Source organism: Manis javanica, chromosome 1 (genome assembly GCF_040802235.1).
Source record: "Manis javanica isolate MJ-LG chromosome 1, MJ_LKY, whole genome shotgun sequence".
Classification (NCBI taxonomy): Eukaryota; Metazoa; Chordata; class Mammalia; order Pholidota; family Manidae; genus Manis; species Manis javanica.
In genome coordinates, this window is record NC_133156.1 from 139,648,780 (window position 1) to 139,674,706 (window position 25,927).

The 25,927-nt window shown below is 43.7% G+C and overlaps 1 protein-coding gene across 2 annotated transcripts in view; it reads right to left on the reverse strand.

Annotated features, from left to right (window-relative positions):
• OTULIN (OTU deubiquitinase with linear linkage specificity) overlaps positions 1–25,571 on the reverse strand; it is a 31,816-nt gene extending 6,245 nt beyond the window's left edge. The window contains exons 1-6 of one of the 2 annotated variants that reach the window (XM_073237731.1): positions 25,231–25,569; positions 18,465–18,541; positions 12,944–13,038; positions 9,943–10,086; positions 4,082–4,207; positions 1,528–1,797 (exon numbers count right to left, since the gene is read on the reverse strand). In XM_073237731.1, coding sequence (XP_073093832.1) covers positions 1,528–1,797; positions 4,082–4,207; positions 9,943–10,086; positions 12,944–13,038; positions 18,465–18,541; positions 25,231–25,406 — 888 coding nt within the window. In that variant the 5' untranslated portion in view covers positions 25,407–25,569. Of the gene's footprint in view, positions 1–1,527; positions 1,798–4,081; positions 4,208–9,942; positions 10,087–12,943; positions 13,039–18,464; positions 18,542–25,230 lie in introns of both variants that reach the window. The other variant, XM_073237734.1, reaches the window with a different exon arrangement.
• Between the last annotated feature and the right edge of the window lie 356 nt (positions 25,572–25,927).

Consider the following 25,927-nt stretch of genomic DNA (forward strand, 5'->3'; position numbering starts at 1 on the left):
ACAGCATCTTACCACACAGACTGTGACTGCAATGGGGGGGACTTGATAATATGGGTGAATGTTGAAACCACAAAATTGTTCACGTGAAACCTTAACAAGATTGTATATCAATGATACTTAAATAAAAAATAAATAAAAGCTACTGAGTTATACACTTATTGTGAACCTCACCAAAAAAATAAAAATAAAAAGAGGGAAGAAGAAGAGGAAGTGGTAGTGTTGGTAATACGTGTAAGAACAATTTGGCATTCCTCATAATTTTAAACATAGAATTACCATATGACCTGGCAATTCCATGCCTAGGTATAAACCCAAAAGGCAGGAAAACATGTGGCCACACAAAAAACCTTATATATGAATCTTCATAGAATTATTCATAATAGCAAAAAAGTGGAAGCAACCCGAATGCCTATCAACACCACACGAAGGCATGAATGTGATATATCCATACAATGAAATACATGGCAACGAAAAGGCATGGAGTGGCAGATACATTCTGCAGTACAGATGAGTCCATCATATAGGCAGGAAGGTAGCACTTGGATGGGCAGCCTTAATGCTATTTTAGTATTAGACTTAGGCAATGGACACACCAAAGACAGATAGTGCAAGATGTGGTGAGTCAACTGTTGGCTTATGGGACAGTATTGCACTAGGTCTCTGTAAAGCTCCAAACTTGTGATACCTGTAAAAGATCCAAGGGTAGGCTGGTCACTACTGGCTAAGGTGGCTCCACTTCTTCTTTTTTTTTTTTTTTTAGGAGAGCAAGGTACAGGCTTTTATTTAGAGATAAAGTGAAGGGACAGAGCTCCTGGCTCATGCCAGGAGGGAACAAGAGAGTCCCATTCCACTTCTATTTTTAAAGGATGCTATCTAATACAGCTACAACTGCGAAGTTTAAATAAGACCCTTCAGATGGCTCATCCAAACGCTTCTCTTATTTGTAGCCTACCAGAGCCAACAGTTCTGATCCCATACAGAAGAAAGCCAGGCTGAGCTGACCATGAAGGTTATAAAACAGATTCACAATTCTCTGGCATGCCTCACTTGGAAAGGTGGAACCTCATGCTCTCCCCTTGAGTGTGAGATGGATTTAGCAACTTGCTTTTAACAAACAGAATATGATGCAAATGATGGTTTGTCCCTTCCAAGATGAGACGATAAAAGGCATTATATTGTGGCTTCCTCCTTCCTCTCTTCTTGGACCACTTTCTAAGAAGACAGCTGCTATGTCCTGAGGACACTGGAAAGGCCCCTGTGGAAAGGACCTGAACCCTCCTGCTGACTATCAACAAGGCCTCCTGCCAATAGCCAGGTGAGTGGGCCATGTTAGAAGTGTATCCTCCAGCCCCAACTGAGTCCTCAGACGACTGCAGCCTCCTGAGAACTTGAGCTAGAACCACCCAATTAAGCTACAACCACCCAATTAAGCTGCTCCTGAATTCCTGACCCATAAAAACTATGAGATAATATTTGATGGTTAAAGCTACTGTTTTGGGCTAATACACTCCCAAAGGTACAACTCACCTGTTCAAGGCCACCTGTGTGTCCCACCTGGTTTAGATGGTTCTTCAGCAGCTGTCCAGGGTCACTCGATGTGTCCCGAGCAAACAGAAGCACAGAAAAAAATGGTACTTCCTTTCCCTTCTCTTTATCATCATATAGTTCAATGGCTCTGTTTAGCATTAGAAATTTTACAGCTTCATAGAGGCTATATTCCTCTTCTTCATTTGAGAACAGTTCATCACAAGCCATCTGCCTTGCTTCAGCAGAGTTCAGTTCAGCCAAGCCTGCCCACTACAATAAGAAATTTACGTAATAATTAAATTTTTGTTCTATAAATCCCTGGTATATTTCCATACTGTGAGCACAAAACTGTTTTCAAAAGTAGGCGACCATGGGTCACCAATGCTCACAACACTCAAGTTTTCAGCTCAAACAATGGTAGTCTTTACACCACACAAATTCCTTGTGCAGTTTTACCCAATTTGCTAAAGGAGAATGCACTAAGGAGAAGCCCTGGGGCTACGGAGTGGAACTGTCAACTCCACGAATTTCCCAGGCAATGAGATTGAACAAGGCAATCAGAAAATCTTACAGAGGAGCTTCGGGGCACCTGTGAGGGCTGTGTGTGCAGCTGTGAGGAGTGTGAAGCTACAATTACTCCTCCCCTCCAGGGGCTTATAGAACAGTTACCACCTGGAAACACCAAAACAACCTTCAAAATGAAGATGAGCAAAGAAGTGAGGCTTCCTGAATGTTAATATTACATTAGGGATGAACTTACCCTTCTAACCTCTTAAAAATATGTATGAGCTTCACATGAACAAATCCATGTAGGAAATTCATATTGACTCCTGATTAAGAATAAAGCAGAGAGCTAGGTATTCAGACATAGGGAAATTATTTAAGTGAACAAGAAAACCCTATAAACATCTGTACTTTTAAGTTGAAAGAATGAGTGTAAGAGATACCAGCATAAAACAGTCCTTATGAATAACCAGTTAACTACTGCTCCTCTCAAAAATCATTACAATTCTGAATTCGAAAATGAATTTGAATGGTAATGACTGAACCACAGGATTCTCTCCAATAATGAGGCTGAAAGCTGGAATAGATCCTATTTTCCAGAAGCAGACCAAGTTGGCAGTCAAGAGCTTGGCTTTTGAGTCACAGAGTCTGGGTGGAATGCAGGCCTGGTCACCAAGCAGCTGGTGACTTTTGCCGGGCATTAACAGTCCTCTGGGCCTTGGTCTCCTCATCTGTAAAACGATGACCACAGCAACATCTTGGTGGTTGTGAGAATTAAGTTACACAGGAAGTCCTTACTGTACAGCCTGGCACATAAGAAGCTTTAGTCATAATGCCGGCTCATATTATTAATGAGTAATCATAATGTTGTAAATTGGAATTACTTAATGAGGATCTAGTTACAGAAGACACACCAAATAAAGCAAAAAATTACAATTTCACAAGACCTCAGAAGAGAGGAAAAGGAAATTGTCACCAACAGCTCAACTAAGGTGGCTTCCTGTTCACTCACACAGAGTCAGAGGCCTGCCCCATTTCTTTATCACTAGACTTCCTTTGATGGTGTATTTTGCATTAAGCAATCTTTATGTTATAAATAAAAACTAGGTTTCAGGAAGTCAGGGCCCTCAGTTCATTCACTGCACAAAATTTAATTAACCAAATGGCCATTATGTGTCATGCTGGGTGCTTGGCACCAGGTATACCGGAATGAGCAGGACAGTCTTGCCTGGAGCTGAAAGTGTAATGGGGACAGCAGACAATATCTGAGTGAACAGATCAACAACTAGGGTAAGTGCTAGAAGGACACTTGAAAGCCAGTGTTGGATGCCTCCTTACCAGCCTCCCTCCCATCTACAAAGCCTGGAGCCATCAATAGACCCTAGACTCAGGTGTATGGCGAGGAGAGCTTCAAGCTTTCAATGGCAAGCAACACAGTGGTCAGTGTGGGCCAGTGTGCAAGCAGGACACCCAAACCCCATGAAACCATCTGGAAAGGGAACATCTTAACTACCAAATCTGTAGGAATTAGCAGGCCACATTCTCTGATTCTGTTCCACAATTCTGTTTCAGAGAAACCCTCAGGACAGTGTTCAAAAGACAAGTTACTAAATTACTCACAGGACAATCATCAGGATTGAAAATGAGTAGGATAAATATGGATAGAATCTTAAAATATGAACTTAATTGGAAAGAATTTAATAAATGTGAATTCGTATCATTGATATTAACTAGAAGAAATATGGCCTAAATAATATCCCTGAAACTTGTCAGTATGGCTTAGAACAAAGACTACATTTGTTAAGGTTTCCTTTTAAGAAAATTAAACATTTCATTAAACATATCATTTCCTCTGAGAATATATGATATTGATACTTCTCAATTCTACCAAAGACTCCATAGGAAGTTTGTGTTCATTTAAATTATTTTGCCTAAAAACCAGACAAGAGCACTCGGCAACCCACTGTGTGAGGACTGAGCAGTAGTCCGCTGAGGCAGTCAGGAGTGACAGCTTGCACTTATCAGATAAGGAAAGCTCTATGTTCCAAACCTTCTTCCTGAGCAGAGTGAGGGACTTCTTAATTCTATCAACCAGGTCCTCGCTCTTCCCCTCAAATTTCAGCCCAAGTTTCCACTGCTTGATCCAGTTGTATTTGCTTATGAGTTTTTCCGGTAACTAAAGTATCAAGAAACAGAGAGAGACAAAGAGGTGTTAACATTCCAAGAAGACCATCACAGTATCTTTTAAGAAACCACGAAGCCTACAAAACCTACCTTCATTTCCAGAATTAATTCCTGCCCATCTGTCTGGGTTTTCAGGATGGAGACCCTAAATCTAGAAGTCATGAACTCAGAAAGCAGCCGCTGAGGAGGGGTATGTGAATGAAATGGTGGTTCTGGTTGAGATACAAGGGCACAGTCTACCTCGCTGGGCTCCAAGCATGGCCAGGAACATTCCACAGCACTTTGTAAGGGTCTGTTCAGGCAGTGTCCACACCACAACCACCCCGGTACTGCTGGGCTGACGGGCAGCATCACTAGCACTCCCCAACGCCTGACGCAGGAAGGCGCCTGGGGCTCGAGATGGACCACAATAAAGGCAGAGTAACAAACCTGCTCCCTTCCTGACTGGAAAATTAAACCTAACTTCTGCCAGTTTTAACATTCAAGGAACAGTATCGTAACTAATTTAACTGTCTAATCAATATAATAAGATAAAAAATACAAGTGGGAATAAGAGGCAAGGAAGGGTGAATGAAGGGAGCTGTAATGGCCTGGCTCATTAAATTGACAGCTGAACTACTAAGTGGCCCATTTCCATTTTTTTTCCTAGTGCATCTGGTATTTTGATTTCCCCTAATCACCAACAGAATCTGGAATTTGAAAGGCAAGCTGGGACACAACTTGATGAATGACAGCTCAGACTCCCCCAACAGGCTTGGGTGTGTCCAGAGAAACTCCACAGTTCAGCTGGGCATGGGCATGTCACTCCACTGCTATGAAACTGCAGAAAAAAAACTTCCCCTCCAAGTCAAGATAAAGAATAATGAATTCCTACAACATCCTCTGAGGAACCTGAGCTTGTTTAATACTTATAAATATAGTTTTAAATGGGGCCTTATGTTCAGTCTCCTGGAATCCAAGACTCTAAAGACACTTTCATGAATGGTGATTCCAGCTTTACCTTCTCACTCTATAGCAATCACATGAAACAAAGGTGGTTTCATTTCTGCAAAAACAAAACCACAACAGGGATGTAAACTCCTCTACAGGTCACGCTGCCAGGGTGATTGCACGCTGCAATCACTAAGGCAGGGACCAGCTGGGTTCTCCTCACCTTGTGATGACCAGCGACATCCTCTCAGGAGCTGCCCAGCTCCGTGCCCTCACTGTCCTGTACTGCAGGGACAACCGCGGGCAGTTCTGCTGCAAACCTTCCATTCAGGTTCTCAGGTTTATCACCAGAGCTGACAATGACCCCAAGTGGCAACAAGCTGAAATCACAGCCAGGCACAAAGGTGAAACTGAGCAGAAAACACTGGCTACACAGATGTGAGCAGGGGAGCTGGGACAACCGGGAGGAAGCCCAGAGGACCATCTGAGCGTTGCCTGACACTGCACAGGTACCTAAAAATCAGACTTAGTACTCAAGTGAATGACTCAGGAGACCCCAAAGTTCCATCTACACACAGGGAAACTAGAAGTCCAATTGCTCATTCCTTCCATGCATTGGTCAGGCTGTTGCTAGTGTAATTTATCCAGCTCAGCATTGTATATTTCTGCGAGTTGTGGAGATCTTGGAGAAAGTCCAAAGATGGAAGTGTGAAAAAGGAACTCTGAGGAAAGAATAATGGAGTTGGAACTATTTATTCAGAAGAAAAAAGTAGATATAACTTCATATACTTACTGGACATATGGAACACACACAGAAATAGCCATTCTTTGCTACCATACACAAAGACTGGGCTTCTGTGAGAATAAGGGAGATGTAAGCAAGAAACAAGACTTAAACAAGAAACTATGACCGGAAATATTTAAGAATAAAGTAAGTACTCAGCTTAGATGTGATTTCATTTGTGACTGAACTATAAAAAAGCCTGTTTTCTATAGTGAGTGACTATAATTCTTGAAATCACCATGATTAAAGGGAAAGCTAATAACAAAGATATGTCATACCCCAAAACTAACTCTTCATAAAAAGAACGGTCAGTCTATCCCATTCTAAGCAAATAATGTGACAAGTCCCAGCTGTACAGAGATTTCCCAAGATTTCGTGAACTTGGAAACCAAAGGAACCCTGCCCTGAAGAACACCCGGTCTCATAGACCATGGTGCTGCCCCAAGTGTAAGAATAGCCAGACCCAACACCTCCAAGGTCAGATGATCTGACTGCAGTCAAACATGAAGACTGGCAACTGAGCAGGAACACCATGCAGGGAGCCTAGGCAGAACAATGGGCAGAGGGGAACTGAATTGTCAAAGGGGAAGCCAGGGCAAAGCTCAACTTCCCAGGCTGGGAAAAGAGCAAGACCAAAGGAGCTGAGCATCAATTGAAAGGAAAGTCTGGGGTCTCTGCCACTGAGCTCAGATGAAGGGGAGGATCTCTCCAAATAGCTCTCCTGTTTCCCTTTAATGTTCCCTTTAATGTTCCAGGAGAGAAGGATGATGGCAGAGTGCTCCAGAGAACATCTCTCAATCTGTAAACGGAAGCAGATACAGCCCATTAAAGGACACATGTCCTTTGGTGACAAAATATTCCTTCTCTGGGCTCACCCAAATTCTCAATGATATGAACAGTGAGGTCAAGAGATGTTAGCACAGCACGTGGCAAGCAGGCCATGTAACCAGGCTGGTTCTGGGCCTAGAGATTCAAGTACAAACTTAGGTGTCCCAGAACCTGTATGATCTCAAAAGCGGAAGAGGTGGGTCAGTGAACAGCCAGTGCAGTTCAGGAGAACCGAGTAATGTTCTTGAAACTAGATTCCCTCCGTCCTGCCTGCTCAGAGTAGCTTTGCTGAATCCCCAGAAGTGGTCAGTGCTACCAGGACTTCTAAAAACCCCAAGGACACACAATGACCAGAGGTGCTTGTGCACGGAACCAACCAGGACATATGACTATCACTGTACATAGGGTGGCAGTCAGTGGCATTTCAAACGACCAAGGATCAGGGTAAAATGAGACAAACCTGCTCACTGTCAGAAGGGTTCCTATGGGTCTGGCCCAAGTGTCTGTAAGAGCAAGCCTATCGCTTTTTTAACACACTTTATACAGTGTTTTAACAACAATTGGGGTTTTGACTTCATGTGACAAGATGCAAGTTCTTCTAGTGCATCAGGAAGATGGGTAGGAAATGACTTCCATACCAAAATTCCTGTAACATCTTTTTGTTCTGTAGTAATAAAGTTCTTAGTATCACTTGACTTGCCTGTCTTAAGCATGTGTGTAAACAAATAAGTATTTTACATGAGCAGTATCTGGAGATGAAGACCCCACTCCTGAGGCGAGGTAGTCATGTGCACAGACGGCTTCCAAAGGCCTCTCACCACCCGACTTCTTCCAGTCACACTCCGCCACCCACTCACTCACTCACTCACTCAACAAGGCCCATGTTAGAGTGGACTTTCCTAAGACTGGTGGAGGGACCAGGATGAGAACAGAAATGGCAGGCCTCCACAGCAGGGACCAGGGGAAAACAAGGCGGCTACAGCCAGTGTGGGCCAGCACATTGGACAAGTCTTGTGAGCCCTCTTGCTTACACTGGCCCCTCAAAAATGAAGCATGCGCTGCATCTGTCACCTGCACCAGCCTTGCAAGTGATGTGACAAAACAGACAATATAAAGAAAGTGCTCAAACCACAGACAGTTGGTGAGGGCTGGAAAGTCAACACCAGGACAAGTCCAGTTGGATGACAAAAGAAAAGAACAAGGTCTTCTTCAGCTGACATTTAGCAGAAGCAAAGTTTAATAAATTTAAATACTAAGCTCAACAGGCAGGTAGGATGTGCTTTTTCTCTTTGACACAAGCCTCTTGGCATCCAGTAAAGGTTAGAAGACAAAAATAATACCACTGTGACCAACTGATTAGATTATTGTCCCAAGAGAAAAACTGTATTTGTTGGCTAATGCACAGAAAAGGGAAGAAATTGGAACGAGTGCTTGAGAATTAAAAAACTATTATCACACAACTCATAGTAAGGCAAGAAGACCACTTTAAAATCCTGTAACCCATATATACTCTGCTACTGATCGGAAAGTGAGCACTATTTACCTTGACCAGTTTCACTATGGCAGATGGTATTACCCAAAGGTATCCTGCTAGTCAAATGGTAAAATAAATAATAAAATGTAAAAGGGTAAAATAAAAAGGACATCATGCTTTATCTTATAGGGTGCATTTCATATGCTTATATAGAACACTACTTTCACCAGTTTCTTGGAAAATATAAAATTTGAACTCATTATGTCAAGTCCATAAATCTAAACAGCTCCATAAAGGTAAAGGCTCAAAAGGAAAACTCAGCCTAAAATTGAGGAGGGTTTTATGTCCTAATGTGTAAGTTAGTTATGCTTGACAAATTCGGAAATATTTCATTAATAAATTTGCAAAGGAAAAAATAGCCCAGTGTACTTTTTCTTTTATATCAAAAAATAAGCCACTACTGAGAAATCTGCTGAAGATAACATACATCTGTGCTTTGAGGAAAGAATCTTTCACAGTTAGCATTCAGATGGTTCATACAGGTGTGTGATAAATAGATAAACACAGGACAGAAAGGTGGTATCCTCCACCTAGTGGCCCTGGTTTTGTCCCCTGAGGTCATATGCTCCCTTGTCTAACAAACTTCTGACTAGCTCAGCTGGTAACCAGTTTCCTCCAAAAGTCTTCTTTATTCTAGGCAAACACCCCAGCCCTGTCAACCATTCTGCAAATGAGATCAGTCACCTTGGTCACACCCCACCTGCACTGAAGATACAGGCACAGGGCTGCACTTGGTCCCTGAGATGGGATCAGACCAGCCCAGTTCAAGACGGACTATCACTGCCTGTGTTTCAGAAGCATTCCCTCTAAAGCTGGGCTTTGTAGCCACCACTGGTGACCACATGTCACATGGGCTCACATGGGGCTTGCAGTCAATCAAAAGTCTACAGTCTTTTTTTTCGTTTCATAACTTGCTGTTAAGAAAGATCTCCCATAGCTTGCACTATTCAGTTTCGTTTTGTTTTACTTTTAATTTAAGCACAGGACTTCTGATTTTCTCCCAATCAATGTCTTGTTATCAGTTCTGGCCAATCATTCCTGCCCACCAAACTATTCTGGGATATTCTACTATCCAACCCATTACATGACCTCACCTGAAGTGCATCAAACACATGACACACAGGCACATAACTTACTATCACCACCATGCTGCAGACTTAAAACACTCAACAGGGCCAGGCCTGGGACAGCCTCTGGCCCTCACTTCCCCCAGGAAACCTCTCCCAGGGTGACATTACTCATTTCTGTTATAATCCTCCTAACATTATTCAGAGGATGCTAATTTCTTGACTTGGAGCTGGAACTACAGAAATGTGTTTCAACCCCAGCAGGCTCAGTACAACAGACGGGCCTCTTAAGGCAGACACCAACACTGAAGTCAAGTTGCCGCTAAGGACTTCTTACACACTATGGACACTGCTAATTCAGCTAAATTGTTCAAGTAAATTGTATTATTTTTCTCTTCTGGGAAATACCCATTACTCTTGGTCGCAGTACTATCTATGAAAAATAATCCCAGCCGCACACTGGATAAACGCACATACTGACGTCATACTGCAGACGCTGCTAGCACACAGCACTGGCGGCAAAGGGGGGTCTTCCTCACAGAAACACCTGGAAACGCTGCGGACTCAAACCTGCAGCAGCGTACCAGCATGAGCTCCGGGTCCTGCAGCCAAGGGGGCGGCACCGCCTGCTGGCTCATGGCCTGGAACAGCGTGGCCCTCAGCGCACAGTAATTATCTCCACGGACTCGCCTTATGGATGTGAATTTCTGAGACACCTCCTCGTAGCCCTGGGTGAAAGCATCAAAGAATTCAAAATGGTCATTACTGGCTTCAGACAGGACAGTGAGTTTTATTCCTGTGGGGGAAAAAACATGTCCCTGATCACTGGGGAATGAAACAAGACTGGCTGAGTCCTTCATGTAAGACTTCCTAATTTCTATTTTATTCATCAAAAGGAATTAACAATTCTGGTACTGTATAAAACATTGCAATATGTAATAGGTGAAACACACCAGAACATATAAAATATACCAAGTACTTTGAAAACACTACCTAGCTACACCTAAAGTTGGAGTTTTTCATCTATTGTAAGCAACTGTTGTAACACTCAGTGATATTCAACGTTCTGAAGGGTTTAATCTCTGTTTAGACTGATTCACAACTCTTTATAGAGAAGATAGGAAACTAAAGAGAGGTACTAAGTTTATATCTCTGTATTTTAAAAAACACAAAAATCCCAAGTTTTCACACTAAACTTTAAAAGTCTACATGCTAGGAGATGTCTTCAGACTTTTTTAAAAAGTGAATTTAAGTATCACTCTTGTTCAGTCTGGAAGTGAAACAAGCAAACGAAAATGTTTAATGACACGCTCAGTCACTCAAAAACAGCCATCCACACTGTAAAGCACACCCCAAAAAAGGCCACCATAAAATCCTAGTGACCTGGCCCACAGGCACCCAGATGACCAGATTTCTCCAGCTGGACACTGCTCAGGCATTCATATTGACTTTGCCACCTCCCCAATCTCCAGGCCCCATCCTGTGGGACCTTTTGCTCATCCTGTTCTACCTTGTCACTCTAAATCCTGCTTCCTACCCTGCATTCACACGAAGGAGTGTCAGCCTCCTCATGGGGTGGACCACCACATGGTCAGTCATGCTGTGTCCACGTACCAAACCTTCATTATTAGTTGTTTTCAAGGTTCAAGTCATAGGATGATGTTCTAAGTGGAATGAAAGCATTTCTTTCCATAATAAAAGTTTGAGAGCTTCATTTTTATTCAATGGTCCAATCACTGCAACATGCAAGGACCCATCAAGCAGACTTACACTCATTTGCACATTCTTCCTGGGGAGGATTCCCAGTTACCCCAGGAGAACTCAGGACACTACTGCAAATGTAACTATACCTTTCCAGAAGTGTAAATTGCTCATGGTATTTCAAAGGTGAATCACACTTCTTAAATTAAATTTGGGTTTATACATACTTACTTCCAAAAGAATACCTAAAACAAAGATAAATCATCAGATAAACAAAGACTAAAAAATAAGTGAAATCCAAACTGTTAATCAGGCCCCTGGGAGGCTCTAATTACTGCCGCAGATCCCAGTGTGACGCTTTTCTACCTCATGTGCCTTTGTTTAATTAGTCACTGAGCCCAACACAAGGCCAATCTTTCCCTCATGCTGAAAATCACAAAAGTACGATTTTAGCACAAGTCCCAAAATATGGAACACTTGGATAACTTAATAGATAATATCTTCAAAACAGATCCTTTAAAGAGTCCAAAGTCATAAAATAAAATTGCAAGTCACTGAGAGCATTTCTGGGGAAGATAAGAAGATACAGTTTAGGTACCCAGCCCTCCAGTGATCTAGTCTGATACTGAGCTGAAAGTTTCAAAACTTACAAGCAGTGAATGCGTATATTCAGCAAAGGGCCTCACAAATCGAAAACATGTTTAATCTCCCAGAGGAACCAAGAGTTCCAGCTATTTCATGACTGAGTTCTCTACTAAGTGCCTGGGACAAGAGGAGTCTACAACTCAGACTTGCAGGGAGCAGGGCTGACATGGGCCCCGCAGAGCTTTAAAAGCTGCAGCTTTGTTCTGAGGTAGGCCAGTCTGTTTCAGAGTAGGCATGGGCAGCACAGGGGCATGTGAAAGATGCACAGTATTTTCTACAAAAACAAGCTCTGAGGAAAAGAACAAATGTATTCAAATATTTTAAAATTTTAAATCTTTAACAATATAGTTCTAAACAAAAGATATTTCTATCATATATGACATGTCAATATGTCTAACTTACAAGAAGTGCCATCAAATTTGTAATATAAAAATAATCCGAAGAGAAAAATGAGCAAAGAATAAAACCCAGAAGTTACAAAAGGTGGTGGAAGTTTTAGATTAAAAGTCCATTTTTGTAGCTCAGAAACAGTTAAATGGTAGCAATTTCCGCAAGGTTCAACCTACTAAAGAATGCTGGATTCAGGATACATTTGAGGGGAGAGCCAATATTGTGTGGTGTTCAACTGACTGTACAGTGGGAGTCAGCCAAGGAGTCTGACCACATCAATGACCCAGCCCAGTCACAGCAGGACCATGTCATGGGAATACCCAGTGTCCCACAGCCTTCAAGGCTACTGAAGGGTCACTGATCTATGTAATGGCACTGGAAGCAGCAGCTCCCAGTACACCCTGAATGAAGGGAGAAATGACAGAGCCCTCTGCATAGACAGCACAGGAGGGCCTAGGCCCCTCAGACTAGAGAGCATGAAGCCAGACCTACGTGGTGCTGGCAGGAGGTATGGCATCTGCCAGTCCCATCCTAGGGGCTTTCACCACACCACCAGGAAAACACTCCCGAATGACTGCAAGAGAACAACCAGTGGCTGGCCCAACTCCTTTTCTGTGTTTTTCAAAGAAATCAAGTTACTAAATAAATGATGCTGATACCATATTAATACTGTGACTCAAAACAAGTCCCTTATCTTTGGAGTATGTTTCATCTCTAAAATTAGAACACCAGTATTTACATAGTCTAATAGCAGTTGTCAAAACTAACATCTAAAAATGTAAAAAGACATACTAAATAATGGCTTAGACTATTCAAAAGACTTGAAATATGTGAATTTAGGTGCCATACCTTTTTCATACATATTGCTTTTTGCGTATTTCCCCTCCATTCCTTCTTGCAGTAGTCCATGATATCCATTTCAGGGGCTACACTTAATCTGGGTTCTGTTAAAGAATAAACAAAAAAGCAAGGGTTGGGAGAAGACAGTGAAACCGAGCATAGTCAGAGTAACCATCCTGTTTTACTTTACTTGAGGGTTGCTTTTTCTCTCACCTCATTCCAGAAAACCAGAATCGCACCACTGCTTAGCCCCACGTCCAGACTACCATCACCCCACCTCTTGGTAACCAAAGTTCTCCCAGTGGGTCTCTGCTGTCACCACACCCTACCAACCATTCTCTGCACGGTGGCCAGAGCAATGCACTTAAACCTTAAGTCAGACAGTATCCATCACTCCTGAGCTCCAAGAGCCCCAAGGCCTTCCATTTCACTCAGAGTGGTATCGATGTCTTCACCACCTGCAAGTGCCCTGGCCTGGTCCCAATGCGTCTCTGGCCTCTGCTCCCACAGCTCCCCACACGGACTGCACTAGCCCCACCTGTACTCCTCCAGCACACCTGGTTCATTGGCTCCACCCCAACTACATGTGCGGCTCCCTCACTCCATGCAGGTCTCTGTTCAAATGTCACCCAACGCCCCTATAGCATGTCACACACATTCCTTCAGTCTATTCCCCTTATACTGTCCTGTGTGTCCTTTTTCTTCTTGGCACTGGTAAACACCTAACCTATTTTCTTTTCTGCACCGTGCACCCACAGTAAGGCATGAGCTCCTTGAGGGTGGGGACTTGTTTCATGCTGTACCTGTGTCCCCAGCACCTGGAGCTGCCCTGACACAGGTATCATGAGTGCTGTCTTCATCGAATTAACATGCAACAGTCTGAACTATGAGAAAAAAGTCTAAAGATTTGAAATCAGTTTTTCATATCCATTTTATAAAAATGTAACACCTACTATAACAAAAATTATATGTAAATGTCTGTATTTATATCCTGCCTTGGTCCCAAAAGGCTCACAAGCTGTCAGTAATACACCAGAAACTAACAGAGCTCTCATATTAGTTGAACTACAGACTTCATCTGACCCAGAACACATCCCCTCAAAATTAAAAATACAACTCACAATCAGACAACTGATATAATAAAAAATGGCCTTTAGATGTTCCCTGTTTAACATCTGAGGTCTGGGGCTTGGTTCTGTGATATATGTGTATGTAAACACATGCATATCTGTGTGTGTGTGTGTGTTACAGATGAAGTAAGGTAATTCTCAGGCAAAGCTTGACTTCTTCTTTAAATTATTGAAGAAGTAGATGTTAGCAAAGAGATTAGGATATAGATACAGAAGTAGCTTAGAACATACTCCTGAGGAAGTGGTACCTAAATTTTTTTAAATGTTATATTCAAATCAATTCAACAAATATTTACTGAGTATCTAATATGTGCCAAGCACTAAGCTAGGGACTAGGGATACGAAGGTGATGACGATGCAGATTCTGTCCAGAATGGGTTTATAGGCTACTGAAGAAGAAAAGACAACCTGCATTCACAGCCAGGGTGTTATGGATACTGGGATGAGTAAGGAGCACAAAACAGGGCCTTCTTGCAGTGCAGGTAAATCAGTTTTTTGTCTTACCCAAAACCTAAAAGTTGCCTATTTTGAAAAATCTCATGGTGAATACTTTTATGAAGAAATACAACTTTGACATAACAGGGAAAATAACACATACACAGGTAACAGATACAGTGATCTGTGGTGTAAGTCAGGATTGGCTTAAAGTGAAACAGACCCCTGAAGCACAATAAACAGAGACCATGAATACCAGTGCTGCACAGCCAACCCTCAAATAAAGACTCTTCTTACTGTTGCCAGAAATTAATATTTCTAATGGCAAAACAAAACAAAACAACAAAAGGAGATCCTAACCAGGAGCTGAAAAACCCAAGAGATCTGGTCCTTAACCACAATATGGTGACGAATACAAGGAGTTAGACTGTCAGAAGCTGGGATGTTAAAACTGAACCCCTCAGAAAGCTGGGACTCTCAATCAGAGGGTGGCCTAGGATACGAATCATATACTTTTTCTATAATGGGCTAAAGAGCAAATAATGTAGGCTTTGAGAACCATCAGGTATCTCAACTTTACTATGTGTAAAAGCCACCTCAGACAATATATAGAATCAGAAATTTCAGTAGAACTTACAAAATGAGATGGCACATCAAATTTAGCCAGGGAACCAGAGTTTGCCGACCCTGGGACATTTAAACTCAAGAAACATCTTTTGAGTGTCTAGTCAGTCAAGGGAAGAGTCCCAGGGATCTGCCTTCCCACTCACCTCCCCACAAAGCACAAGGAACCAGGTAGGAGTGTGAGCATGAAGGGAGGGCATACTTCCCATGCAGGAGGGGCCTCGTGGGAACAAAGTCCAGCCTCCCTGCTTTCCTGGCCTGCAGCCCTCACTCCAGTCCTCCTGGTCGCCCACTTCAAGGTGAGACCTGGTCCCTGGGCAGAGCGGAACAGGAGGAAAGGAGGCAGTAGGGCTCACCTGGCTAAGAGGCTAAACCAGAGGCCACAATCCTGTGCTGAATCAGAAGTCCGTGTGAGGTAGCGAGGGTGGGGAAATGGGGTCCTCATACAGCCGCTAGCATCAATATAACCTGCATTTAATTCCCACCCTGCTGCTGTTCTTTGAGAGCTGGGCTCCAACAGCAACTACATGCCACCCTCTATGCTGGGCACTGGAGGCACAGGACAGGCAGTGCCTGGCCTCAAACAGTTTAGAGTGGCAACAGCTCCCTTCTTTGTGTAATTGCAGACTACATAGACTCTTCTTACTGTTGCCAGAAATTAATATTTCTAATGCCAAAACAAAACAAAACAACAAAAGGAGATCCTAACCAGGAGCTGAAAAACCCAAGAGATCTGGTCCTTAACCACAATATGGTGACGAATACAAGGAGTTAGACTGTCAGAAGCTGGGATGTTAAAACTGAACCCCTCAGAAAGCTGGGACTCTCAATCAGAGGGTAGCCTAGGATACGAATCATATACTTTTTCTATAATGGGCTAAAGAGCAAATAATGTAGGCTTTGAGAACCATCAGGTATCTCAACTTTACTATGTGTAAAAGCCACCTCAGACAATATATAGAATCAGAAATTTCAGTAGAACTTACAAAATGAGATGGCACATCAAATTTAGCCAGGGAACCAGAGTTTGCCGACCCTGGGACTAGATGATAAAAATCCTTTCACTAACAAAACATAGGAAAACTTTCTGCCTTGACCTCGGTTCTGGCTTGGGGTAAGAGGAAGTCTCCCCTGAGAATTCATAACTGCAGGCTAGCTCTCATGCAGGAACAGGACATGAATTCAGACTCCAAGACCCTGGAGACTCAAGTCCAGAAATTAACATAAAGTGGACCAAGGTAGGTGACACTCAGGGTGCCTGTCAGAAACAAGGTCAAATTTTCTTGTATTCAGGAGAGATTGTACAAACTCTACAAAGATATACAAAAGCTAAGCTTACAATTCAAAATTTTAAGAAACAAGAAATAAACAACAGCAACTGGCATAATTAGGCCTACCAGGATTTTCAGAGAATGGAATTATCAGAACTGGGGAGTATGTTTTAAATGCTTAAAGAATTAAAAGAAGGAATAAAAAATATGAGCAAAGAGCAATAAATAATCAAAAAAGGCCAGGCAAATTTGGAGGGAAAACAGAACTTCTTCAAAAAAGAAAGAAAGGAAAAGAAAGATCTGAAAACACTGTCCAGAATAAACAGAAGCAACAAGATAAAAAATATATATGGAAAGGTGTGTAACTAAGAGTCTTGGATGACTGGATGAGGACTAGCAAATGTCTAATTAGAATTCTGGAAGAAGTAGAGAGAACAGGAAAAAAGCAATATTCAAAAAGATAATGACTAAGAATTCTCCTGACTTGATGAAAACTAGGCATCCAGGGATTCAAAAAGAAAAAAAACACAGGCAATATGTTTATAAGAAAAAATATCCACATATAAAAGGCATCAAGGAAAAACCCACATCACACCAAAACCAAAGAGGAGACAAGGGAGGAGACAGAATATCTACCAAGGATTAATCTGACTGCCATATTTTCAACTACCACAGAAATGAGAAGGCAATGGAATCAAATTTTCAAAAAGATTAAACAGAACAACTGCTCATCTAGAATTATGCAAAGAAGAAAGTAAAATAGAGAAATTTCAAACACAGCTTTCCACCAACAGACCATTACAGAGTCACTTCCAAAGGATGTTATTTCAGGAAGGGCAATGAAGCCAGAAGGACTGAGATTGCAGGAAGGAGCGTAAAGGGATCCATTCTAATCTCAGACGAAAGCAACAAGCCCACTGAAGGGTACACCGCCTGCAGCAGTTATATGGTAGAGAGAATCATGACTGAGAGCCTGCAGACAGAGAGAAAAAGCAACAGACCTCTGCAAATGTGGCAAGAATAAATGATGGCCCAAGAAGCACCTTCTCCTCAGGAACATGACTAAAAAGGACTCTACATCTGAAGTGAATTTTGTGCAGCTGTGGCAGTAGAAACATCTTCTGAAGTTTTATGGGAGACCCGAACACTGTGGCCCAGGAACAATTTGACTGGGCCTACAAAGAACAGCAATGGCTACCTCAGTGAAGAGTTTTACCAATACCTGGTGAGGAAGACTTGAAAATTATCATCAAAAACCCCACTTTGTAACTTCTGTTCTAATTGCACATATAATATTTTTCTTAACCATAAAGTAAACAAAGCTAGTTCTCAAAACAAACCAACAGAACATGCACATTATACAGGTAATGAGAGAGAAAAGGCCATTTGGGCATCACTTACGGCACACCCCTACTCAGCTCCCGCGCGGGATAGCTGGGGAGGTAGGGAGGTGCTTCTTCACCACACCCTGGCCAACCATGCCCACAGTGAAGGAGAATGGGAGTAAGGCCTCACCCTAAACAGTTGGGGTCCATGGGGCCTGGTGGGAGTGAGGAGAGCAGGTATGACTAAGCAGAAACCAGGACACAAAATCACAGAATAAAGAAAGAGTTTGTGCTGTTAACCCCATGACCATTCCTTCTTACAAGTCAACCAAATTCACATGGCCATTTGCATGCAAAGACACACATGGCCAATATCTCAATAAGTCCTACCACTTGAAAGGGAAAATGCATTTCAAATCCAAAGCCTCTCTCTAAGAAAATAAGAAATCGAGAACTGAGAGAGGGTAGGGTCAAGAGAGTAAACAAATCCCCACAGTTGCAAAAATGGTATGAATGTCAGGAGCACAAGAAAAACACTTGCAATAACATTTTTAAACCTCAGGAAATAGTATTTCCCGAACATACTTAAGTAAAATGAATAATCAGGCATAGATAAGACCATATGTATAAGAATGTTTCCTTATGAAGTACATCTCAATATTTTATAAAAATGGATATACAGATTTAATTGCATTTTCTACTACCAACAGTAAGAACTTTATAAATAAAACAATTCCAAACATACCTGATGACACTCTTTCATGTATAAGTAATTCTTTCTCCTTTTCTATTTCATCCGCGTCACGATACATGTCCTCCTCACTGAAATCACACCAAATTAGACATTTCAAAAAATTTTGGCACTGACATTTTCCTTATCACAATACGCAGCTGCTTAAAAAAATTTTATATAAGACACTGCAAGTTTTTGTTTTCACATTACATGACAGCAATTTGATAATATATGGGTCTTATAAACTTAGATGCTCACATTTCTATCATTTCACTTTAGGGTTTCCTACTTTAAATGAGGCATTTTATGTTACTCCACTGGCTACAGCAATGTGAGACCATTTTCACTGTAAATTCTAGTAATGCCTCAACTGCACTTGTAAGCTCCTTAGCATGTGTCTGCTCACTGAAACCCTGCTGTTTTACCAAGTTCCAAGAGTGGTGATAGTGCCACATCAGTATTCATAAAGGAGTGCAGGCCAATTGCCAACTTCAGTATGTCACAAGCAGATTCTACAATAGTTACACTAAAAATAAGAGTAGGAGAGTATCAATTATTACAAGACCCCAAAGCTAAAAAACTTCCCTGGAGCTCCTGCTGTGCCAGATCCCATGTACAAGCAGCCACCCACATCTGTTGAGCATTTTCCTACTGGCCCACATGCTTTAGTTGTTGCCACTACTACTGACTTGTACTAAATAAATAGAACAGCACCCTGAAGAGTCCCTAGACTCACTTACTGGGCTACAAGAACCTACCAAGCACAAGAAAGGGAGAAAAACCATGGGGTGCTAGACAAGATGAAGAACAGGACTTCTGGTTTTAAGATGCCTCCTTCTCCCCCCAAGGTACACCACAACGAGACAATGATGGGCAACAGAAGCACCAACTAGATGTATCTCTGCTGAAACCACAAGACATATAAAAGCCCAAATAGTCCAAAAGCAGACCAAGAGTGGTAAATGCCAGAAGACAGGGAAGCCTCTATGCCAGTGGAGGGGCATCGGCCAGAAGGTACCATGAATGGCAAATGCTACAGAACCCCAGAGAGGCTCAGGAACTGGAGGTGCCAAGTAGCTTGGAGGGCACGGGACACACCCAGAGCTGAGAACAAGGACACTGGCTGACAGACACATAAGGGGAGTGATCAGACCCCCAACTCCCATCCACCCTCCCGATGAGAGCACAATCCCTTTCCTCACACAAGACAGGTGGCTCCCTGCACAACGGACGCAGGAAGGAGCCCATGAGGTTAATAAAGAATAGGGAAGTAAGTGAACAACTCAAGAACTCCATCCCCAACTCCCTTTGCACCCCAGCTCCTAGTACAGGCTGACAGCCCTGGAGGAAGGAAAAGCAGTGAGAGGGAACATGAGGCAGGTGAAGAAGGGGTGCTGACAAAGGCAGACTAAGGCAGGAACTCCCATACCCCACCTACCCCCAGCATGCCGAAATCCTTCAATGGCTCCCAAATCAGCAGGTAAGTCTAAATCTGGCCCTTCCCCACCACCCTGGCCTGCATCCTGTGACTCCCCCACCCCACGCCTACGCTTCAGGGTCCCAATGTCTGATCAGCACCAGCCTGCACTTTCACACCTGGGACCAGTTCACTGCCTGCCACATCAGGACACCTGCAGTGTGACCCCCTGTAGAGTGCCATGGCTGGAGTGGGGCCCCAGAGTTACACTGGCAGGATGTACGCACTCCTCATTCAGCTTTTATCAGCACATGACCATGGATCTAAAGAAATCACACTTCTCAGTGCCTAACCTTAACCACTGGTAACAAGGCCAATACGAGTACTTCCCCTCAAAGGACCACTGTGAAAACAGACACATGTACAATAGTTAGCACTCAGAAGGTTAGCTATTCTTATCCTCACACTATAGCCACTGGTGCAGAGTATTCAGACACTTCACCCAATGACCATGTCTTATTCCTTTTATTCTAAATAAAGGTGATGGTGTGTGTGTTTCTTAATGGTGTGGGGTTGAGGGGACCGAGTAGGGAAAAGGTACTTTCCATGTGCTCTGACTTCAAGATTTCAAGTAAAAGGTGTGACGTCACCCACAGAGCCTGTGCCAGAGTTAAAAACAAACAGAAACCAGATTCACGGGGACTATATATCAAATACCTAAAATAAAAAGTGACTAAATGTCTTAGTTATTCTTTCAATAATCCAGTGGTACCTTTCATCCTCCTTTCTAGCTTTAGGAAATAGGAAAGCAATTCTGATCCTATCAAACAAGCACTGAAGTGAATCATTTCCACAATATCATTACCAGAAGCACGCCTCTAGGCAAGCCACTTCTCTAAACTTGGCCTCAGCTTTCTCATCTTCAAGATGAGAAGACTGGACAAGAGCTACGTGATCTACACAGTTCCTCTTCCAGGTCTCAACTCAGTTCTAACAGACTATGAATCTCTTTGTTGCTGAAACTGTAATTCAGGCAAATTCTGTAGCTACACTGTACGTACACGGGCTACGCTTTTGTCCTCTTCCTTTTGAATCTACAAAATAACCACCACCAGTGTCCAGCGGAGGTTCTCTAAACAAGCATCTCTCTGTACAGTCACAAACACAAAATCCCACAAAGGCCAACAGGGGAGGAACAAAAAAACATCAACAGGAGAACGAAGTGCAAAAGGAAGACAGAGCAGAAAGGGAGATTATTGGGGAAAAAAGCAGTGATTCAAGATATATAAAAGAAGCAAAGCAGAGGTTGATGAATGGGAGGTCAAGAGTCCATTCAAATTACTTAAGCCACAGTTAGATTTCATTCAGAGCGTGTGCACAACTGTTTGCTAACTTCCACAGCCACCAAGAAAATTGTGATAAAGCCCTTAAAGGCCTGCTTGAAAATGATCCTAAAGCTGTATTCCTTGGAGAAAGGATAAATTTTAATTTAAGCAACAAAGCTCAATCAATACGGTCAGAAATACGACATTTAACAGCCAAATGAAATATTCATCCAAAATAAGGACAATGAACTGGAAAGAGAGATGTGTGAGAGCAAGAAAAATAAAAATAATGTTAATACTTCACTCAATAAACCTTTGCTTTAATTTTTTTAAGTATCAAAATATTAAAGCTTTGAAAATAACAACAATGAAATTATTTTAAGTTGGGGATCTAAAACAGCTAGAAGTTTGACTTTTTGTTATGGGAAAGGAAGGTAGTGAAACAATGAAAGGAAAAGGGATATTACATGGTAAGATAAAATCATCAATGCTGAGCAGTTTCAGAAATATGGCGATCTTTTATGTCAAGTTGGGGGGTGCTGGTGTCCACCATTTGGCACAAAAGAGGCCACTGATGTCCACAGACTTAAATGATTACCCCAGCAAATAGCTTCCTTCTAGAAAACATGCAGACCATTAGAAAAGTAAAATCTTAAATGTGACTTGATTTCTTGGGGACCATAGCATGTGAGTCATGCTCACTTAACAGTTACATTTTAAAACCAAAATGCTAATAATTTCAACTTAGAAAATTCTTAGTTTTGCACCATAATGTTATTTCAAAGAGTGTATTTTCAAGCTCCTGTTTTCTCTTAAGGCAGAGATGAAATATTTTATTCCTAATATTAAAGCAATATACACCATTGTTACATGGCATTGCATACTAGATTATAACCTTCTTCCTCAGTTCAAAGACCTGCCCAAGAGTTTCTGAAAACTTTTAATTTGAAAATGCTTACTACATATACATAAAATTATACTATTCCCAAGAACAAAAGCTATAAGCTAAAAATACAGAGCTCAGTGAAGCAAAAGACATTTCTGTGACGTCAGTAGTTTAATTTTTTATATAAATATTGTACAAAAGTCAATTCTAACATACATGCAAAGCCAAAAAGACAGCATGTTATCACTCACCATTATGAACATTTGCACCAGGTTCCCCTTGGTTGCCTAAAAAAACTAAACTGAGTATGATTTTGTTCAGCCCTCTGGATTTGAACGCTACAGTTCATGCTTAATTTGGGCTGTCCTAGAAGACTAATGGCCCAGGCCAGGCAGTGCTGATGAGACAGTAACCACCATGACACCAAAGCACCTGCCCACACAGGCACAGGAAAAGCAAAGACCACTAAACCAAGCCTTTCTCCACTTAGCGGTTGTAGACATGGGTGAACAACACATCAAATGCAGGAAAGTACCGGCACCCAGGCCAAAATTCCACCTCCCTCTTGCAAGTGGACTTTCCATGACCGCTCATGCTACTCCATGTGACTTCCAGAGGTAATCTGGGAACAACCCAGACACCCTCAACAATCAGGTTTGATTCTCAGAGACATTCCGGCTCTGGACCCTAAAGCAGGCTCTACATCCCGATGGCGGAAAGGGCAAGAGGGAGTAGCTGTTACCCCATCAAACATACCCCCGAGGAGCTGCTGCTAAGGTGTAAGGTGGGTGGGAAAACACATTCACACAGTATTTCACAGCACCCCAAAACAATGGTTTTAGCAATTTGCTGTTGTTTACAGCCCTTTTGAGAAATCACAGCTTTCATCAGAATCCCAGTACAGAAAAAAATACACATGAAACTTGGTCTTCAATTTCTGAGGTGTTCACAGACATTATGTTCCCTATCACACACAGCCAGCCTGTGGACTCCAGATTCAAACTCTGTCCCACCATCAGACAGATAGGAAAGGGCCATGGAGTAGTCTTGCTTCTAAATTCCCTAAGTATGGCCTGGCCACCAACCATGTCCAAGGGCCATTTTAGTCCTCAGGGACTGTAGTACAGATTAGCTTAGCTAGGAGCAAGAGTAGAAGTTTCAAATGTAGGGGTGGATTGAGCAAGGAATAGAGCTTAGGAGACCTGCTGACAGAACCAGTGAGAAAGCTTCAAGAAAAGTCAACTAACACTGGTCTAACCTAAGACTTCTTCAAAAAGGACCCTAAGACACCTTGGGAGCCAACCTTAAGGCCTGTCCAGGGGATCCAGTCAACCACAGCACTCAAAGAGCTAGGAGAGGGGAGGAGAGGGGAGGAGAGGGTCATTATAAATCATGTTCTTCTGCCTGGTTTTGCTGAGGAAGACAGAGATGGGGGGACCTTCTTCCCCAGGCATCAGGGAACTTGGCCTGAAAACATACTCTCAAGTAGCATTTATGGAATCTGCAACTCAGTTTCCTAATATGTAGAATGATAAACGCAGGCTGGGGTTTTTAGATTCCTTTCGGCTGTAAATCCATACCTGTACTGACAGCAGACATGAGGCACCTGTGCCACAAAACCTTCTCATCAGGAAAGAGTGCTCTTTCCCACAGTGCCTATTCCCCCAGGTTCTCAGGAAACCACAGGCAGCAGAAAAACTTGCCAAATAACTATGCGTACTTCTGGGAACTTACTTTTTGGCTTCAAAGTTTCTGCATCTCTTGGGGCATGAAACTGCTAAGGCTGAGTGACAGGGTCTCTAAGTGGGGCACAGACCTGACCACCAGGGCCAACCAACTAGCAGCAGCAGCCAGGCTGGCAGCAGTTAGGAACCAGGACAGGCTGTGGAAGGCCAGAAGCAGAAGATCCCCATACTTTACCCTCTTCAGGCTGAGGTAGATCTCTAATCCATAGAGCAAACTTGCAGCCACAGGCCACATAAGCTCACACAAGGGCCTGCACAGTGGTTTCCATTAAAAAATATAATGCTATTTAAAAATCAGGACATTTCATTAAAAAGTGAGGGTATTTGAAAATCCGGCAACTATAGATTAGAACTTAGTGGACTCTGCCCCCAACAGAGATGGGCAAAGCTCTCCACGCATCCACCGTCCACACCTGGCCAGCCTCACTGAAGTTACTGGCCTAGCTCCTGAGGGCAGGAGTTTGAGACCTCCTACTTCCCAGTGGCCATTAACCCATCAAGCCTGCGTAATGCCACCCCAAAAGGTTTGGGTGCTCAATACATGAGACTATCAAAGCCTCTGGCAAAGACCCATGCAAATAAGAGTTATTATAACACACTGTCCGCATAACAGACCTGGGAAGGACCCCTTTTAAGGAAATAGGAGGGGGAGGGCAGGGAAGGCACCTTACAACCCAACTTCCCAGCCAATCAATCTATCAAACTGGTTGTCAATTTTGGAATCCAAAGGCATTTATATATGCCTAGAGCTAAGAAGTGTATAAAAAGTTTCAGCCTAAAAGTTTGTTTTCTGCTTCCATCCCAGACCCAGGCCGAAACTATAAACGCTTCCGATCAATGCCATCTTCTGTACAGTTCTGTAAATAATCGATCTAACCAGCACTGCCCTTCGTATTTAAAACTAAAGGGGGTGGGGGTGGGGATGTCAAGCTAAGCTGTTAACCAGCGAAAGAGAACTGGGTCAGGCTCCATCCAAAGTCTAATAGATGGATCGCTCATCAGGCGGCGACTTGCCTTTCAAGAACAAACATGTCGTGTGGCTCGGTTTCCCTGTGACTGTGACAGTCGCAACCTTTCTTCCCGAGAAAGATCCAAAGGGAATTAGTTGTAACAAAATATGCTTCTCGGGTTTGTTTTCCAAGTTTCTGAAGCTCTTTAACTTTAGAGCTATGCAGATGTCAAAAAAAAAAATGGGGACGGGGGGCACTGGGTCACTACAATTGTGAGACGGGCCCTCCGGGAGAACATTTGTAGTCGGACACCGGATACAAGTGTCTTTAAATTCCTCTTGTCGCCGACGACCTCACCCAGAACCAAGGGAGCGAAGGGTCCCCCCGCCGGCTCGTCCCCAGCCCACCCCGCGCCCAGCTTTCGCGAGGCCGCCGCGCCGCGCCCTGACACTCACTGCTCCGCCGGGCACCGCACCGCGGCTCGCGGCTGCCCGCCGGCCGCCGCCTTCCCGCCCTCCCGCGCCGCGGCTCTTGAGGGGCCCGGGGACGCGGCCCCCGCCTCCCGGGTGAGCTGCTCCGCTCCGCTCGCTCCCGGCCACGCTCCGGGCTGCGGCATGGTGCCCCGACTCATGGGGCCGCCCGTGGCGGTAGAACCGCAGGAGTCCAGCCGCCTCTGAGCGATCCGCGACCCCTCCACCTGGGGGGCCCGGCCGAGGCCGCCGCCGCCGCCGCCGCCGATCTTCAGGCCGCCAGCTTCCGCGGATGCACAAGGCTCTTCCGCGCGCGTCACCGCCGCCCGCCCCACGGCCTCTGACCCGCACCTAGGGGGCGTAGCCCGCGGGGGCGGGGAGTCCGGCCACGAGGCGTGTGCGCCTGCGCGAGCTGAGCCGCAGGCAAGGAGTGGGCGTTGGGGGCAGACGCGCGGCCACTGCGCATGCTCCGCCTCCGCGCGCCGCGCGGGAGAGTCCCTGGCGACTTCCTCGGCCTAACGCTGAGGGGGGAGAAGGGGGAGGGGGAGGAGGGAGGGGGAGGAGGTGGAGGTGGTGGTCCTGGGTGTGAGGGGCGCTGACGTATTTGGGCGCCTAACAATGCTACTCCGGGCTTCCGAGCGTCGCTCTATACCGGGCGGGATTTCCTCAACCGTGAAGCGAG